This window comes from Papilio polytes, unplaced genomic scaffold, assembly GCF_000836215.1.
Source record: "Papilio polytes unplaced genomic scaffold, Ppol_1.0 DF823621.1, whole genome shotgun sequence".
NCBI classification, from domain to species: Eukaryota; Metazoa; Arthropoda; class Insecta; order Lepidoptera; family Papilionidae; genus Papilio; species Papilio polytes.
This window is the reverse complement of record NW_013525583.1, coordinates 502,934-522,286: the sequence shown is the minus strand read 5'-3', so window position 1 is coordinate 522,286 and position 19,353 is coordinate 502,934. Positions and strand designations below refer to the sequence as shown.

At 33.6% G+C, this 19,353-nt stretch overlaps 1 protein-coding gene across 1 annotated transcript in view; it reads left to right on the top strand.

The window, feature by feature from the left end:
• LOC106104468 (BTB/POZ domain-containing protein kctd15) overlaps positions 1-18,909 on the top strand; it is a gene marked incomplete at its 3' end in the record, with an annotated part of 38,486 nt that extends 19,577 nt beyond the window's left edge. Inside the window, 6 exon segments of the mRNA XM_013284531.1 lie at positions 13,444-13,572; positions 13,711-13,782; positions 14,132-14,298; positions 17,386-17,591; positions 18,081-18,220; positions 18,533-18,909. Coding sequence (XP_013139985.1) covers positions 14,135-14,298; positions 17,386-17,591; positions 18,081-18,220; positions 18,533-18,541 — 519 coding nt within the window. The 5' untranslated portion in view covers positions 13,444-13,572; positions 13,711-13,782; positions 14,132-14,134.
• Positions 18,910-19,353: the final 444 nt, after the last annotated feature.

Genomic DNA, 19,353 nt, shown 5'->3' with positions numbered 1-19,353 from the left:
AAAAAAAAAAAAAACCTCTATATGTGCGTTTCATCCTTCGAGTAAGGGCAGGTCGCTTCGCCAGTTCGGCGAATTCAAGCGGCCGCTCGTTTGTCTCCTTGTAAAGTATAAAAAGAAGCTGTCTCAGAAATGAATTAAGCCAACGAAAACTAGAAGCTCCCGTTAAATCCGCCTGCCCGTGTATAAAATGTAAATGATAATCAGGAAGAAAACATAGGCTCATTTTTTTTTTTAATTCCACGCGGACGGAGTCGCGGACGAAAGCTAGTATTAAGTATTAAACATTTATGACGAATTCTCTCATATCGCATAATTAGGTAAAACATGAAACAAAAATCAAAATACCATTATCTAAAATCTGTAACTTATTTTACGCATGTCGTTTTTCTTTAAAAACTATACTTTTAAGGATGTTTTAAAGTTCGAGGTCGTTGTCGCGTATATTATTTGAAATGCATTGTATTTTATAGTAACATAGGTGGATATATTTTCTCGTTATAAAAATGCATTTCGACTAAACGTGCATAGCTGTAGAACGCTCAAGCTGTCCCTGCCCGCGGCATAACATCAACTATTGATAAAGGAGGGCGTTTGGGAGACGATGTGCCCTAGGGCAAAGCCAAAGGCCCGACGTTACAGACCTCGTTGCCCTTACTTGAAATTCAAATGATTCATGCATCGAATAAAACTTAAACGGATATATTGTCATTCTTCTAGAGCGAGCACACACCTTTAAATACACTAACACAGGACTGTTTAATAGCGCTTTGATTACTATCAGCTTATATGGAGGTGCGCGCACTATTCGAATTTTAGCTGTTCAACTAAACAAATGAATTCGCTGCGAAACAATCGACAATAGCACAACAGTTGTGCGATAGTTTACTCAAAGGTGTGCGCACGCTCTTAATAGTGAATTCGAACTGCTGTCAGTGGTTAATATGTAACTGGCTATTTATTAAATAATTCTTAAAATTGAACTGGTTTGTGTAGAGCGAGGTGTAAAGTTACCCTAGTTTAAACTTGAGTGTGAAAGCATTTTATGTTATTTTATAATTTTAAAGGTAAATGGTTGCAGGCGAAAGTCCACAAAGTTGGTCTCATTGCCTCCATACAAGTTTTCGTTGCCCCCAAGTTATGCGCATAGCCTACAGGGAACTATTAATGCAAATAAAATATAAATTTAGATGTTTTTATAAGTTTTTTATATCATCAACGTGATCGTGACACTACATTGTATCGAATATGCTTTCGACTTACAAATTTAGTAAAAATAAATAAACATTTAACATGATAGACATCTGGGGATATATACTGTCGTAATGCTTGTATTAAAACATTGTTTTCTATGTTCTTTCAAAGATGTTGGAGGATATTTTTAACTTTTGTAGACTGTCAACTAACTCGTTTATAAACAAAAGTTACACATTACCTCGTATTACTTTGTACAGACCGACAAGGGTATCTGACCCGTTGGGCATAATTCAAACTAAATTATGACAGCCCAATAGCGCCTCTTATTAATGTCAAAAATTGTCACAAGATCCTTTTCGTATTGCTGTCATGTCAAACTTTTTGCTTTTATGTCATTTTCTATTCTCAGGTGGGTTTTATATATTTATTGATAGAACTAACCGCGACAACAGAGCTTCTCTCACCGGTGTAAATATTCTTATTTGACTATAAGTTCTAAAATATTTGAAAGCAACATCGGATATTAATTATTTATATCTATAAAATCTATATGACCGATACCCATGGTTATGAAGGTTACTGATGCGTTGCCTATCGAAACTGAACAATAGAATGTAGGACAATAGAATATTTCCAGCTATACGACCTCACATGAACAACTATCATCTAATTTACTATCGGCAATTGTCAAAAAACCACAATATATCACACTAACTCGTGTATTTCATATTTAACCCCGCACATAATTAGTAAAAGCCAAAATTAAATCAATATACCACAACAGACTTTCATCGACAACGAACTATTTAATTAAGTGTCATTTGACGAATGAGCGAATAATACATTCGGATGACCGACGCGACGCGAACGCGACGGAGCGCTCCAAACAAAGAGATTCAAATTTATAGACGAGGCACAGTTGAAACGTTTTTTACACAATCATCACTAACGCTATCTATCATCTCGAGTAGATCCTAAATACAACATGTCAATATTATTAATAACTTTTAAATTTGATTACCAATAAGGTATCATTAAATAAAATTTAATATGTTTATATTTTTTGACCGACTTCCCAAAAGAAAGAGGTACTCAATTCGTCTCTATGTTTTTTTTTTTATACAGCTGTTATAATAACAAATACATATAATAACAAATGATGAAATTTATAATTTTGTAGAATGTTTAATTACGAGTACAAGAATACGTAGTGTACTAAACATGACAACTAATGTACCATTCAGAGAAAAATTGTTCACAATTCCTCGTCTATGTGTTAATTAAATGTCTTTGGCTTCAAATAACTGCGACGGAAATAATTAAACGTCAGAAGTCGAAACTGGACAATTTACAAACGAATTTGCTTGCCGAATTGAGGCTATCAAACCAACAGACAATACACAAAGCGCAAATACCGATAGACGATTTTGAACCGATACAGACCCGCCGTACAAGTGCTATTTACAGAATTCAACAACCAAAATCATACCGGTGACAGGGTTACATTTTAACTGAAACATTTGCTTTCATATTAATAAAAAAATCATTAGAAATTTTATACAGTTTTCCCGAAGCTGTAAGTAAGGAAAGAGTTAGTGATATAATTAAATTTTAATTGTACGCCTTTCAAGTTTAAAAAACTATTAAGAAAATTAATGAACGCTACTGTAGCTTAGATTTAAACGTAAAACTTAGTGCTTCAATTACAAAGTATTATTTATCAATCTATACCAATAGTACAAAGAGAAAAGATTTGTAATTTTATATGTATTGAAATAACTCAAAAACTACTGGACTGATTTTAAAAATTCTTTCACCGTTAGAAAGGTAATTTATCTGTTAGTAACATAAGCTAAGTCATTTTATGTTATTTTTTAATTTCACGCGGACAAAATCGCGAGCAACAGCTAGTAACTGATAATTACCAAATTAAAATTGTATGAAAAGAATCATGAAATTCGTATATTTGACATTATTGGCAAAAGAAACCGTAGTATTGCAAAATTTGTAACGGGAAGTTAAATATCGTAAGTCTTCATTTATCCCGCTACGGAGATCGGTTGCTACGCGAACGAAAGACCATTGAAAACTTTATGTAACAAATCTTGCCTTTCCGGCGCATGACGACAAAACAAAAGCAGGCTTACGGATTCTGTTATTTTTTAAACTACCTATATTTAAATATAGCTCTTTGTAAAACAATTTTTTTCGACTGCCTTGTAGTAAAGATTACAAATCATATTGTTTAACTGTACCTTATTCCTTAGAAAGTTCTATAGTAAACATATAGGTAAAAATTTCAATTCGAATCCATCATTTTGGGCGCGCCACTCGCATGTCTCTTTTAATGCAAGTTGTATGTTAGTCCATCGAATACGTATCAGTCTTTTCAATTTTTAGAGACTTTTTTTAAACAAAATTAGCAAATTTTACGGCTTAGAATGTGGAAAAATATATATACATACTAGTATGTTTAATACTAGTTATCATCCACGACTCCAACTGCACGAATTTCAAGAAAAACTTAGATACTTGTGTATGTAGTATATATGTAATCTATCTCTGTTCCAAATTTTATCAATATACGATAAACCAATTCATCGCATTAATAGTACGATTTACCATAGCAAATTATATTTAAATTTATTTGAATCCGTCCGCTTCAATGCTTCTAACAAATGTTTTATGCAGTACAATATTGGATCGTTAGTGTTACGACAAAGTGGAAGAGACAGATCCAGTTAGAAATTATTTTGCCTGGGGTTGTGTGCGGTCATGCGTTAGAGGTTAGTCGGGGGTTTATTTCGATAATAATAATACTGATGAAAATTTAGATAGTTACTATTTGACATTCGCGTATTAAAATTATTGACAACTAATATTTCTGTTCGTGTATTTTTGTGGGCCTTCACTTTTATAGACATCAAGATGGAAAAACAATGATATATTCAAGTATTAATTCCATAACGGATAGGTCCGTGTTAGTATGTTTCGACCGAGGACCGCGCCACTTCGCTTCGGGCTAGTAATTACAATTCGTATGGGAAGCCGACGAGCCCGGGGGGACGCCGGCAGCTACCAGGCCGCCTTTGTATCGCCCTAAAAAACTCAACGTCTGATTACGAATAGAAAGAAAACATGCACTCCACACAATGACATCGAGTTAGCCAAATCTATACGCATTATCTTTAAAGTTAATAAAATACACTCGATAAAAAAATCCCGATAAAAGTTTACGTCTAATACTTGGCAACTGATGGGTAAAAATTTTGTAATATAAAATTATATGACTGTATGCAACAGAGATCAAAAAGGACAATGATCAATCAACACTGTGTAATTACATTTTTATTCTTTACGCGATAATTTGGACACTACTCTCTTTCTTTTAACCCCATAATGTGCCAGAAGATTTACATTTAAATTATGCACACATATTTAGTTAAGTTACAACTATAAACATGATCTTGTCTTATTTGCATAGTGCGTTTATCGAAGCAAACGACAATATTGAACGATAATCTACATAAATGGACGCATGTCCCTTATAATTCATACTCAGCTTTGATAGTATTACATTTTTTTTAATGAAAAACTAACATGTATTCTGAGTTATACAGGTATTTATATTTTATAAACTATTTTGATACTTTAGGAGAAAGGCATATAAATTGTTACAGAATTGAACTTGGATCGAAGTATTTAATAAGTAAATTTCTTATATCATCAATAATACTATATTATGTTTTGTTTTCTAGGACAATAATTAACAAACCGTACCGATTCAATTGGAAGAGATATAACAAGTTTTGCAGGGAAACTTTTGCATTTAAACAGAGCGACATTTTGCGAAGAAATGTAACGGATAAATATCTAAGTGAAATAAGTTTTCAATCGCTAGCTCCCGATGTCGGATACTCTTACTTAAGCATTGCTTGAGTTTACATCATTGCCCATTATTGACAAGATAAAATTTTCTACCCTATTTTTTCAATTTTATTAACTTGAAGTGTTAATAAAATTGAAAAAAAAATATATGCTGATGTTATAAATGCCAAAATTTGGAGAGATGTTTACTAACTACATATCTCCAAAATAGCTTGACGGTTCTCAATTAAATTTAGCACAGATGTAGGACAGTCTGGAAGAACACATAAATCAATTATTATTTCAATTTCGTGTTGAAAAAATCTGATAGGCTTTTCAATAACGATTTTTATGACTTTTTCAAAGATGCATAAATCTAAGATGCGGATGTTACGCGTTACAATGCTAAATGTTACACGGCGATTTATGCAGTCCTAACGTAATTTTACCTGGAAACCAGCAAGTACGTAGCGAATATTACGTTATATCTCGTAACGTCATTCAGTACCTAGGAAAAAAATCATAATTTGACCGAAATTTAAAAGAAAAGATTTTTTTATTACAAAGAGGTGGCAAACGAGCAAACGGCCACCTAAATCCGCCAGAAAGGCGAAGCGACCGCTGCCCATAGAAATCCGCAACTACATATGTGTCGCACCTAAATGAATAAGACGCACATATAGAAGATATTTACCCTTCCTATGCGTCTCCTCAACCGTTAAATCCACTTTCCCATCCAATACTTCTTTATAAGAAAAAGGTGCGACGGGAAGGGGACTAAGACTGGGTCTCTGGCACCACTTTCATCAGGAAACGCGGAATTGCGTCCACTTCACGCCTGTCTACTGTGTAGACGTGCTATTTCGTGCGACGATGTTAAAGCGGGCTCTACCATTGTAAAATAAACAAAGCTGTGCTACGTTAGTAATTTCGCTCCCGGGATTTGCAACACCCTTCCTTAGCTTCCATGCAATCTGTGACATTCATTGTATTAAAAGGGACGGCAGTATATACCAGGAAAACCGGCAAGCGCACGCTATTGAATTTGACAAACTTGCGTTAGCCTCGGCCGGCAGATGCCTCGAACAATCAATTTTCAAAGGTATTGTCTGTCATCAAGTGTTTTGTATAAACTACGCTGGTATATTAATAAACTGTTATTACAATATCTCTATATTAATAGTTGAAGAGGAAATTGTGATAATAAATGCAAGTAATGAAGTATTTGGGATACATTTTACTGTAGAAGCTTAAATGATTAAGGGCCTGTCCCACCACTGGCTGATAGAGGCACAGATAGATTAAAAATGAACCCACTGTCAGATAAGGGAACAAAATTCGATATTTCCATCACATATTTTACAAGTTGGATTGTTATCAGACAATTTACCATTTGGTATAACAGGCCCTTAATATACTTGACCGTGATCAAAATTTGTTTAGTCTGTTAAGTAGTACATTTTGGGAAAACAGAGCAAATATGTCACAAAGGCACCGCACACCGGAACCACGTGTACAATATGAGTTACCAATTAATCTAATTTTGGTAGTAAAAGGCGGCGAGTGAAAGCGTTTTACCGGATGTTACTTTATTACGGAACATCCGTTACAATAGAATTATAGACTGCCCCCTTATAATGAACTGAAATATGTACATACTTCTGTATATGATATGACCTGATATCCTTATCCGAGAAGTCATCTACAATGGACTACCACAATATCCTTGGTCGAAAATATGACGATTTGGGCCAACCTTTATCCAAAGTTGCTTCGTTTGGCCGCTAGAGGGCTTTAAAGTTTGCATATTGTTTTACATTGATTTAAAAATAGTTTAATAATCGAAATCGTGTTTTTTTGTTTGTTAAACTATACTTTTTTGTGGAACAATCATTTGTTTGTTATGTATACATCAAGGGCTCGATGACATCGAAACATTGTTTTAATCGTATTTTTGCAACAGCCTTTACTGTCACTGTCATTTTTTTCCGCGGATAGACAGTTCATTTTAAAAGGTTTTTGGTGTCTGATGAAAATTCAATTCAATGAACGGTTATCCTACAAAACAGTAATTTGTAATTCAACTGCAAGCTTAGATGTGGAATTCTTAGATAACATTATTATTATTAATTAAAATTTGGATATGCAAGCGATAAAGGTGGAAAGGGTAAAGAGAATAAATCGAACGGGAATTTTACTTAATATGTTCTAAATACTCTTTTTTTATTACGAATTTTCATCTCCTACGTAATGGAAATGGTTAAGTATACTGTTGTTTATCTTTAAATGAGGAAGAACCAACAATTATTATTTTATTGAAAAAAAAAGAACATTTTACTGTCTCATTCGTTATTAGATTTCAGTATAACCTTACGATGGAAGTAAAAAACTAAATAAAAAACCTCACCGTGTTTCGAAGCAAATTTGATTATTCGTTTTTTGCATCGCTGAGCTGGCGTCCGTGATTTTAATTTACAGTCGTGTTGTGATGTAAATATGAAAGATATTTTTATATAATGTACAAGAGAATTTTATGTAGAGATGTATTGAGCCACGGGTGCCTGGGGCCAAGTCTCCGTAGGCGCACCTCGCCTTTCATCCTCAACATACTTTTGTGCCCTTGGCGATTCTTGAGCGAAGAAAACAAAATTGATTAATGCATTCATTGGTATAATACTGTGAAGTCTAAATGATACATAGTATAGGAAATTTATTTCCTACCCTTTGACGTTCAAAATGCGTAAAGGACGAAAACTTTTTTGTTTAAAAAAAGGTGGGAAAGGAGCAAGCTGCCACCTAAATGCGCCAAAGTGGCGAAGTGACCGTTGCCCATAGACATTTGCAACTGCATATGCGTTGCCTACCGTTAAACGACAGAGGAGGAGACGCACATATTAAGGATATTTCCCCTCCCTATGCGTCTACTCCACCATAAAGTACACTTTCCCATCCAATCTTTTCTTTATAAAAAACGGATGGAACTGGAAAAGGAGTAAAATTGGACCTCTTTATCTTGTCATAGCGACAAACATTCGTGTTATAAAAAGTCGATTCTGTGAAAATCTAATTAAATTCTATTAATGTACACACTTATGTTGCGAAAAGAATCACGTAAGTTATCTTTCTAGTAGCAAGATATATAAGAACAACAGAAAACTAAAAGATTATGGTTTCGTTAAACTCAAAAATAATAAAAAAAGTCCATATTTCTAACTCATGACTTGAGAATAAAGAAAGATGCTGCTTTCTTAATAAAATGCTTGGCACATTTCTAGGATATAATGTTTCTTTCAAATTTAAAAAAAAATGGTTAATTCGACATATTACGATACGGTCAAAATTTTGTGTTATATTTATCATCAAAATATTCACTACATTTACTATTTCTTTATACACGGCACACTGATAATTTAATTGAATACGCTTTATATTTTATAAAGCGATACAGAAAAGCGTACGGAAAATATTTCACATATTTATTCATTTCCAATAAATTGTTGAATGCAGAATTATTATTTTGCATTTTGTTTATTTCCGCTATAAGTTTTTGCTTTTGTTTAAACTGCTAATGTTTATCTACTCTTCCCTTAAACTATTGCAATAATGTAAAAGCAAACTCGAATGCAACGTTCGCTGCCATGTTAAAATATTTGTAGGATGTTCGTAAAGGTAGCGTTGGAAAACGGACAGCGTCTATCTTTGTTTACTGCAATAGAAATATGACCAGCAAATACCGGACTGGAATACTTTATACGATGCATTTTGAACTTGATGTAATTACTGGAATGTAATGCGAGTATTTAGTAAATTTAATTAAGAGTAGAAATGAAATAAACAATGTTCGACGTCCGCTAGAATGACTGCGCTCTAAATTTTCGAGCTTTTGTATAATACGATCCAAACTTTATGCCATCACCTGGTTAACTACGAGCTCATGTCTGCAAATGTGCGACGAGTGAGCCCTTTGTCCTTACTATTTCGCGCCTAAAATTGTGTTTTGTGGAGCATCTCGTACCGGAGCCGTCAGAAAGTTTTTGAATAGCGCTGCAAATTCCGTATGGATACTAGAAAGGAAATGCGGTTTACAAGGGAGATGAATATTGTAACACTTTGGAAGCTAGCGACTAAAACTAAAAAAAGATAGACAATGCGAATACAAATACACTGGTAGAGGTAGACCTAGAAATAGATGTATGGATTACGTAATTGTGACATGATCAAGAAGGGAGTGATGACTTAGATGACGGATTATAGATTTATTTGGAGGTCGAAAACGAGGTCCACCAAGCCTAGGGGAATAGGATAAGGTAGGGGAGATGATGAATGGGACGCGAAATTTAAAGTATTCGGTGATTTAACTTAAGGTTCACATTATAATTGCCAATCATGATGAGCATGGCGTTTATCGCATCGCGTTGCGTCGCCTCGCATTGCGTTTAATTGCAACGCTTACGTTTATAGGGAACAATTGAGGCACGCCGCCAATCCACACAGCATAGCTAGTTTCAAAATTTTAATTGCGCTTTCCAAATGAATTTAGTCGGTATGGTATTCCGTAAATTTGGCATCTGGTTGAATAATCTGATTTTTGTAAATAATTCAAATATGTTGATTCCAATAAACATTTAATTTACTCATTTCAATTGTATTTAAAATAAATTGTTAATCGTTCAACTGTGAAAAATATTATCGGAAAACACGATGTGCAATAAATAGCGTCTGAATATTACGTTTAAAACATTTTTATTAAGAATGCCTTCTGCTAACAATGCAATATTAATTTAATAAAGATGATATTAAATTGGATTGTTTTCTTTGTACTTCTACTATTAGGAAAATATCTATAATGTTACCTACTTAATACCACATCATCATTATCTTTATCAGCTCGCCCTTGTCCCTATGAAGGGTCGGCACAGTGTGACTTAATCGATTTATATCACATACAGCGTCATTTAAGGGTCATATAAGCAGTGCTTTATTATAGAGGACATTCCTCCTATTGCAACATTCACTAGGTAACAGGCCGATATCGGCCCGACGCGGTACTTAACCTGTTGCGGACTAAGAAAACTATGTACCTCTCGTAAGTGCGAAACGGTTATCTCAGGGGTATATGTTACATTACATAAAATGTTTATGTTTTTGTTTTCATTGCGTTCCCACATAGTTATAGCAATTTAATCTATCCTAGTGGTGGTGGGTCTAGAAAGACCTGTCACGCACTGTCGGAAATATCATTGGGGGCGCATTTTGGCCCGCCGCCGCACCAGTTGAAGAATTAGGATTTTTCTTGCTTTTGTAAATGTGTTAAAATTTATAGTGTAATCCTCACTCATTACCTTCCTCTTATATAGTTTATAATAAAACAATTTCTTCCAGACTGAATGTCCTCTACTAATAAGTTCTTGACTGTTCGCGTTGTTTACTGATGTCTTTTGTTTAATCATATTTAAAAAAAAATGCGTAACATTTTAGTATTCAGTTTTATGCTGGTATTTAAAGTTCTACGTATTCGTATGAAGAGTAGGCTAACAGCCGTCGGCGTATTTATAATGAAACCAGACAGGTATGAGATGCCCTCGGGCGAAGTCATGGCGCCCCAGAGGTTCCCTCACTACTGTATTTATGAGTGATTTCTTCAAGTGCTTGTCAAGATTTTTGAGAGACAACATTTTAATGAATATGACTGTATGATTTCCTAAAATATTCAAAATGTATTAATAGACATAACAACGATACTGTTACATTTAACTATTCTATAATGCACTAGCTGCTTGTTACATAGTAGTTAATACCAGTTCGCTACAACCGTGTGAAGTGGCACGGAAATTGAATCGAATGGCCGCTCTGTAATATATTTGTTTAAATCCTTTTGATGGTTTTACGATAGAATTTAGTCGTGCACTAATTGCATTAATATCAATATATATATTTGATCAAAGGGAGCGATAGAGATGGCAATATGTAACTATCAAGTATTACGGTAATGGATTTCTATGAAGTTAAGTCTAGCGAAATTTCATGAGATATGTAATGCTATCTCTCTCTGTTCAAAGAGATTTAGAGGATCGTCTATATGTTTGTATACGTTGAAACAGTGGAAAGCTGCATTTACATGTTATAGTAGCAAGTATAGAAACAGGGCAAGTTAATTATCGGATGGTAAATTCCGAAAAGAAATTTAATTTGATATTATAACGTTATATTGCAATAGTTCGTTTGACTTGTTACACTTTTATTGGTTGTAGTTTGTACTAGCAATTACGTCCGCGCGGCTTAAAAAAACCTAAGTAGTTAATATTACCATTAGAGTAGCAAATATCATAACGATCTATACAACCGTTTTGGAGGTTCTAACATCCATCCATCCAAACATTATCATTTATAATTAAAATGGAAAACAAAGATTGGTTAATATTGTAAATGATGCGTTCGGAGTTTGTCCGAATACCACTTATGTATGTATATTAAATTTAAAAAATTGCATTAAAGTATATTTCTTAAGTATTACCAAATTGCTCATAGTTAATTTTTTTCTAAAACAATTTTTTACTTCCGGAGTTTGTTTTTTACTACCGCACATATATGTGACAGGGTAATTTTTAACACAGGTACAAGATCGACAAAATTCCATAGTAGACATCTTATTAGTCTCCATCTAAGATACTGGGTTGCCACTTTTTCCCCAAATGTATAATAATTAATAACTATATAACCATCCCATTTATTATCTTAGTAAAAACAGATCTTTATAGAATCACAACAAGTTTCAATAAGAATCATCATCATCATCATCATCATCACCAGGTCACTGTACTTCCCCACCGAAGGGCTCGGAGTCTACCCTATCTTAGGGTGACTAGCCCATAGTCAACCACGCTGGCCCCCTGCGGGTTGGTTTCAATAAGAATATAACACATTCCTATTAATAATACAATGCACAGTAAACATTTATAGGCGTAAATTGGCATTCAAGGGCTAATTTGTCTATTAACTGTGGTATTTCGGAATCGGCATGTCAAGGGTGACATTAATTATATCAGGCAGCTAAAATATTACATAACTATGCGAACTAAGAAATAATTCGAATTCTTCACTAACAAATGTAAACATCTAATTCTTGATACTAAATTCTTTTGAAAAATCGATAGACTCGAAGTCTGTATCGATTAATTTTCTTTCATCGATATTATCAAAAATGCAACGATGAAGCTAAAAATTGATAGATGTCAAATGTGGCCTAATTTTACAGTTTCGTCAAATTACAGTTTTTTAATTCGAGATTGATCAAATCACTAATATCATTCAATGTTAATGATTTAGTGCACAAATTGACATTTATCTTGTAATATAATAATAGATTAATACCATATGCAGGATTGGGATTTACAAAAATGTCGTGGGAGCGTAGCTCAGTAGGTTGTTCAGCTCTCCCACGCCTCCACTATCATATCTGCGCGCATCACATTTGTGAAACTTGATTACACGCGGATAAGTAACAGAAAGAGCATTTCTAAATGAAATATTGCAGTTTACTAAACAGTTTATTTCTAACTTGCACTTTTTATTTAGGTGATCTAGTTATTTGAATTACAATCACTTCCTGATTGATCTGAAATTTAGAATACGCCTTTCGTTATGTTAACAATATCATAAAAAAAAATCATTATACCCGTAGTCAACATTACATTCGCGTCGCTATCTTTAGGGGATCCCAGGAGCTTGGAGCCTACCGTAAGTTAATGGTGAGTAGGTTTTAGTCAACCACTCTGGCCCGGTTGGTTGGCTTCATACATAGAAATCCTTGAATTTCTTCGCAGATATGTGGATCTTTATCCCTTTAGTTTAAGAACGGTGGAAAATTGTGTATGAAATAAATCCAACCTATTACGGTCCGGACAGGTCAGGTGATTAACAACTACGCCCCCGACGCTTTTCATTTGAATTGAACAATGCCCACTTTTAACCCATTGGGTTAATTAAAAATAATGATGTTGGCCATGAGTAGTCAATATTTTATTTTTAGATTGGAAGAATTTGTAGGTACTTTTCGTGTCATTTACGTGTAGGTAATCAAACATGAATCTGATTTGCAATCCAAACTATGCTTATAAAAATAGTGCTTTGAGCCGTCTAAATTTTTTTACATTACTATAATATATCTTACTTCTTCCTTAACATAAATGCGGAAGCTTGGATGGATGGATGGATATTTGTTAGAGTTTGTCGCCTAAACGGCTGAACGGATCTCGATGAAATTTGACACAGATGTAGCACACAGGCTAGAAGAAAACATAGGCTTCTTACTTTTTTTTTTTAATTCCACGCAGACGGTATCTCGGTCTTATATATTTTAATGTATATTATTTTATATTGCAGATCAATATTTGGGAAGCTTTCCCCTGTATTGGCACAGCCTGCATCGCTGTGTCCATCTGCGTAGCTTCTACTAGGAAGCGACCGGCCGATTCGTTCGGCCATATTTCTTTGGAACCGCTCCGAAAAGTGGTAGGTATTTTTTAGTTTGAACTAAATGAAGATGCGTCCGCAGGATGTTAAGCACTAGCTCAGTAAGATTAACACTTAGAGTGTTTTTTTATAGAAAATATCTGTTTGATTAACTTTTGTTCAAATTAATTTTTTTAGGTAACTACGGCGGACCAACAGGCCCTCAGCTGGAAATATTTGTCGTATAATCTTTATAGGCGCTGTAAACTAGTAAGTAATACGATATTCGTTTATGTTTTGTTTTCAATGCTCTCTAATTAAACTATTAATACGGTAACCATCTTATTGTGCTATTTAAAATCTTTATGTTAAATTTGTTCTCATACCACTTTTATGCCGGGTTGCTGAAGATTTCATTTTTATCATAACCTAGTGATTTATTAGTGTAAAGTTAAAATTAATTTCAAAGGAATAAAAAGTTACGTAGTTCAGAAACGCATTTCGTGAATTTATCGAAATACCAACGAATGGTTAAACGTATCTATGTAACTGGCCATTAGTGATTTATTTAAAGGCGAGTGAATAGATTGCAATTAAATTTCATTTGTACCTATTGTAGGAAATGGAAAGCCATGCATTAAGGCCAATTCACTCACTCCCGGAACCTTACGAGGATAAAAGGATCAGCAACATGCCAAGGGTTGAGACCACCTCGCCCTTTAAGGCACCGGTGCATATCGACGTTGGAGGTGTCATCTATACTTCGTCGCTGGAGACGCTTACCAAGTGAGTATTTTTTTTAATCCTTAGACTTTTACTTAATACTGATAGCAAGAATGTGGATAACAATGATTAGGCGAAGAGAAAAATAGCGTCAGATTAGTTTATTTTATTCCAGCATTAAATTTGCGCTAGAAAAGAAAAAAAAACTAACAGATGCAACTTTTTTTATTCTATATTCTCGATTGATGCACATCCATAGTTTCAGCAGAATCTGCGAACTTCACTATCTTTCCTTGAATATACGCACTATTACATCTGTAATAAAAAAACCTGAAAAAATGAGCAAACGTTACACACTTTTTTTAGATAGGTATTTTGTTATTGGAGTGTTTGTAAGCATATCGATATTTTTAACCGTTCGCTTTCGAATCTATACAATTAATGAAACAGGAGTATCTGTGTGTTACAAACAACATATTTCGCAAACACGACGTATTTGTTTTTAACGAAATAAATGTTTGCCTTTCTGTCCGCAAGTCCGCGTTTGTGTCGGGTCACAATGAATCATTTTCGCTTTTTCATCATTTTCGTTTTTCATTCTCTGTATTGGTGGAACTGGTTGTTGGAAAATTTGCTGAAAGATAGCTGAACGCCACTTAAATTCTTCTACTAAAGCACTCTTTTGCCATTAATTATTTTCATCATTGATCATTAATCTTAAGAAAACAAACGAATAGTTATATTTTTTTTTATTAATTCTTTTGTAAATATTTGAAGCAGTGTTCGAGCAGATGTCACAACGCTAGGCTGAAATGTATATATTTTTATTATTTTGTAAATTTTATTAAAAGTTGTTTAGTTTTGGTTTATTTCTTATTTATTTTACTCGCGTACAAGATCCCGTACAAGATCGTCTCTTTCAGGGACTATAAACTACAAGCTGCTAATATCAAGGAAGCAAGGTTATTACGGTAACGGTAATTTTGACATTTGCAATTGAGAATTTAACAATAAAATAAGGTTTTTATAATTTTATACGAATGAAGTCGCACGGAAAAAGCTAGTGTTACATAAGTTACGTTCGTTAGTAATTTGTGCTGATTTCGATTCGATATTATTATTTTTTATAATAACAGAAACCTAAATAAATGTAACAAGTATTTAGACTGCTTTGATATAATAGTCAGTTTACAAAATTATTTCAATAATGTAATTACTAAATTAATTGAAATATAAATACAGGCTTATTTTAATGCAGCCCTCATTTTATTACGTCACGTTCGTTCGTTCTTTTATCTCAATTATTTTAATCCTTCAGGCTATTACTGTTCGAACATTAAATAACCAATAATTCATCAATGTTTAAATATATAGGGAACTTTTGTTTGATATTTCAATACAAATTTTCTCTTTGTATAATTAAATAAATAAATTCTATTTTTTACACAATGCATATTAAAACTATATTAAAAAATATTAGTGTTTAAATTTTTAATACTAATAAATTGAAATCAATAAAAAGTTGTTTTTGTTTTTTTTCGTTTTCGAGGTAGGTAGAGAAGGCCGGATATTTATGTTCGTAGCCTCGAGTGTGTTGATTAAAAGAGCGTTGTATCGAGGCGCGGGGGCGTCGCTCCGGCCGCGACGCCTCTGGCCAGGCCTGCGGCGGTGCGGCCACCGACACACAGCTTATTTAAACCCTATTTCGACTAGCGCAATTTACTGCTCGACTGTGGTTGTGTGTGACTTCTTTATTTATGTAAGTCTCACGCCACTCTACAGAATAGTAACGCGGCTATCACGCTAGTGGAAAGGGGATGTTAATTCGTTGCGACGCTGTATGCACGTTGATAAATTATAGAACTGTTTTGACGAACCCTAAAGATATTACATTACTAGGCTTTACCTGCGGTATTGCTTACACTTTTTTACCTTTTAAAATTTGACATTAAAAAAATAACATTGATGAAATTACTATTTAGTGTTCACGTAATTCTGAATAACTAGTGAGAACCCATTAAGGGTAATTGGTTGACCAATGCAAATTAAGGAACTCTAATCACTTGCTGCAAGATTGACTATTTACAGTTTTAATATGGAAAGGCAAACTGCAAAGAATAAACCAAGATTCTTCTTAACAGACAGCACAGATAAGACGTGCGTCTATTTTGCCTTCGGCATCACCTCAAGTTTCTGCCTATATGTGTAATAAGTATTTTGTCTTGACATACCGCGTATTGCCCTCTACCTTCTACATACCTTATTGCTTTGCCCGCAGATAGTCGTATCTCTAAAATTAATATTATTAATACTATGCGCTCGAAAAACTATTCAAATGGTTATTAAGTACTAATTAGAATACACATTTGGCCGCTGGAGCGTAAAATTTGTATAAATTTTTCTTTCCGATACTCGAGCACTAAGAAGGGATTTTCTATAAGCAGAATTAATTTTTAAATTTGATAAGACAGGTAGCTATCAGCATTCCACGAAATAGCAAAACAACCGCTGGCTATTGACATTAAATAAAATGAAAACCTAAAAAGATATAAAAACTCTTTGCGATATGAATGAAATAGATGAATATTGTTTATCCTTTTTGACGCTAAAAACACTTTTATTACATCGAATGTATCTTTCCGTGAACGGGATCGATGTGGAATTTACAGGTTTCACATATAATTAATGTTATGAACATTTCAATTTTAAGCTCTACGCGAATTATTTATTACTGACTAGCTTTCGCCTGCGACTCCGTCTGCATGGAATTAAAAAAATACAAATGTTAGTGACCTATGCGTTTTTTCAGACTATCGTTCTCGCCAATTTTAATCGAGATCCTTTCAGCCGTTTAGGCTATAATCTCTAACAAAAATTCGTTCATCCATCCATCGAAACTTTCGCATTTATAATATTAGTATGATAATCAATTTAGCTATTATTTGATTGGACTCAAAATAGCCTATACCCACAACCTATGAAATTTAATGTTTTTATTGTTTCTTTTTGACCGACTTCCCAAAAGAAGTAGGTATTCAATTCCATTGCATGAATATTTTTTTTACTTACTTTAGGTGTGGAATTGAAATTAAGTAGGTACTGGATGTCGTATCGTTCAATGTTTGAAACATTTCTGTACAACAATTCCAGGTATCCGGAGTCGAAACTGGGCAGGATGTTTTCCGGCAACGTGCCCGTTGTTCTTGACACCCTGAAGCAACATTACTTCATTGATCGCGATGGCGGAATGTTCCGTCACATTCTCAATTTTTTGCGCAATCAGATGTTGCTGCTCCCGGAAGATTTCCAGTACTATGATCTTCTGATGCAGGAAGCTCAATTCTTCGAGCTGCACTGTGAGTATCTGGAATTTAATTTGACATTGCATTTAAATATTTAGTCTTATAATAGCAATTAGCAGTAATTTAGTTAGGATTAATCTTTTCGTTTATTGAAACCAATCCGCTTTTTACTTTTAAATCCCGATGTCGGTTTGAACGAATGAAAACTTACAAGCAAGGCCATCTATGGGTCGTTTTCGTAACCAAACAACAATTTACTTCAATCGTTTTTCTGGTTTAAGAGCCATCTAGCGGAAGCTTTGGGAAAAAGAGTTTAAATTTGTAAAAATGCATGTACATTATTTTTATTCTTGCCATAAAAGCGTTGTAATGCTTCTTAAATAAATACACTGATTAAATGTTTCACATGTTAGACTCCTGGGTTAGGAGTTACATACAAATCTTTTGTATCTGGCTTTAGTAAATCTCTGAACAATCCGAGGAACATCTTGGATAGCTGACTCTAATAATTATTGTTAATATTAAATATTTAATTAATTTCAGACATGATAAGTGCACTCCAGCAGTACAAGACCAACAAGGAGGAGGCCGAACAACATGTTGACGTTGGCAACAACGAAGCCATCGACATGACTTCCCACAACGATTACTACCAGAATTACTGGAGGCAGCCCAGACGCCTTGTAAGGCCAATTTTAAATACGCTTAGTCATTTTAGGACTCATCTTAAAATTATATTTACCTATTTTATATGAAAGTTTTTCAAAACCTGGTTGTGTAACTTATTAGAAAACTTTCTCTTATTTGTGTTATTTTACGAATTGATGAATTAAAAATAAACAACTGAAAGCCTTTATCATGAATGGGCTATTTCATACTAGATGGCGCTGTTCTTAATTTTAAAATCCAATAACTTGATTCTGGCTGTAGTAATTCATGACTATTAGTTAATACCTACAGGATTAACGAAATTGATATAATTACCTTGGTTTCAGGAATATTAAATTCTCCGTCGCAGCAGCCGTTTAAAAGTCCTTCAAGATTCCATATATTATGCGAAATAGAATAGTAGTGCGTAGGCAACGTTAAACTGCTTCAAAATTCATCGCTTATAGAAATAGACAAATCAATGTTTACATTATATTATGAATTGTTAAATTTCTGTAACTCATATGATTTTGATATTATTTGTATTTTCAAAACATTCCGTACAAAAATTTATATACTATGATCTCAGATATTAATAACTGGTTAGGTTATCGTAACGAATGTTTTATATGTTTTTAAATCGTTATAATCGTTTTACAGAAAGTAACAGTTTATGTTATATTATATTACTTTAATAATGACATGTAAAATTCATTTTAAGTTGGTTATTAATTCTATACTAAATTTCATAGATTTAAAGAATAATTTGAGTATATTATAAGAAAGTATAACTTTTTCTTGGATTATGTAGTGTTAGAGCTGTTTTGTTCGAAATAATAAAGATATAGCAAAAACTACTGTGTTTTATTAATTATTTCCCACATAAAATTGTGTGTTAAAAATGATCCGTCTGTATTATTATAGTCTGTAATTTTATTTTTATAAATCCAATATTTGATTGAGATGGTTGAGAAGTGTTTTTAAAAAATTGAACTAGATGGCACTAGTAGTATTACAAATTTACTCTTAGGGAAATAAATTTATGTTCATAGAATAAAATGTGTATTAACGTTGACAGACTAATAATTTTAAACAAAATACCATATTTGTGAGTTTCGGGTTTCTTTCTACTATTGGGTAGTTTTAGCACGGTATCTTCCCGGAGTCA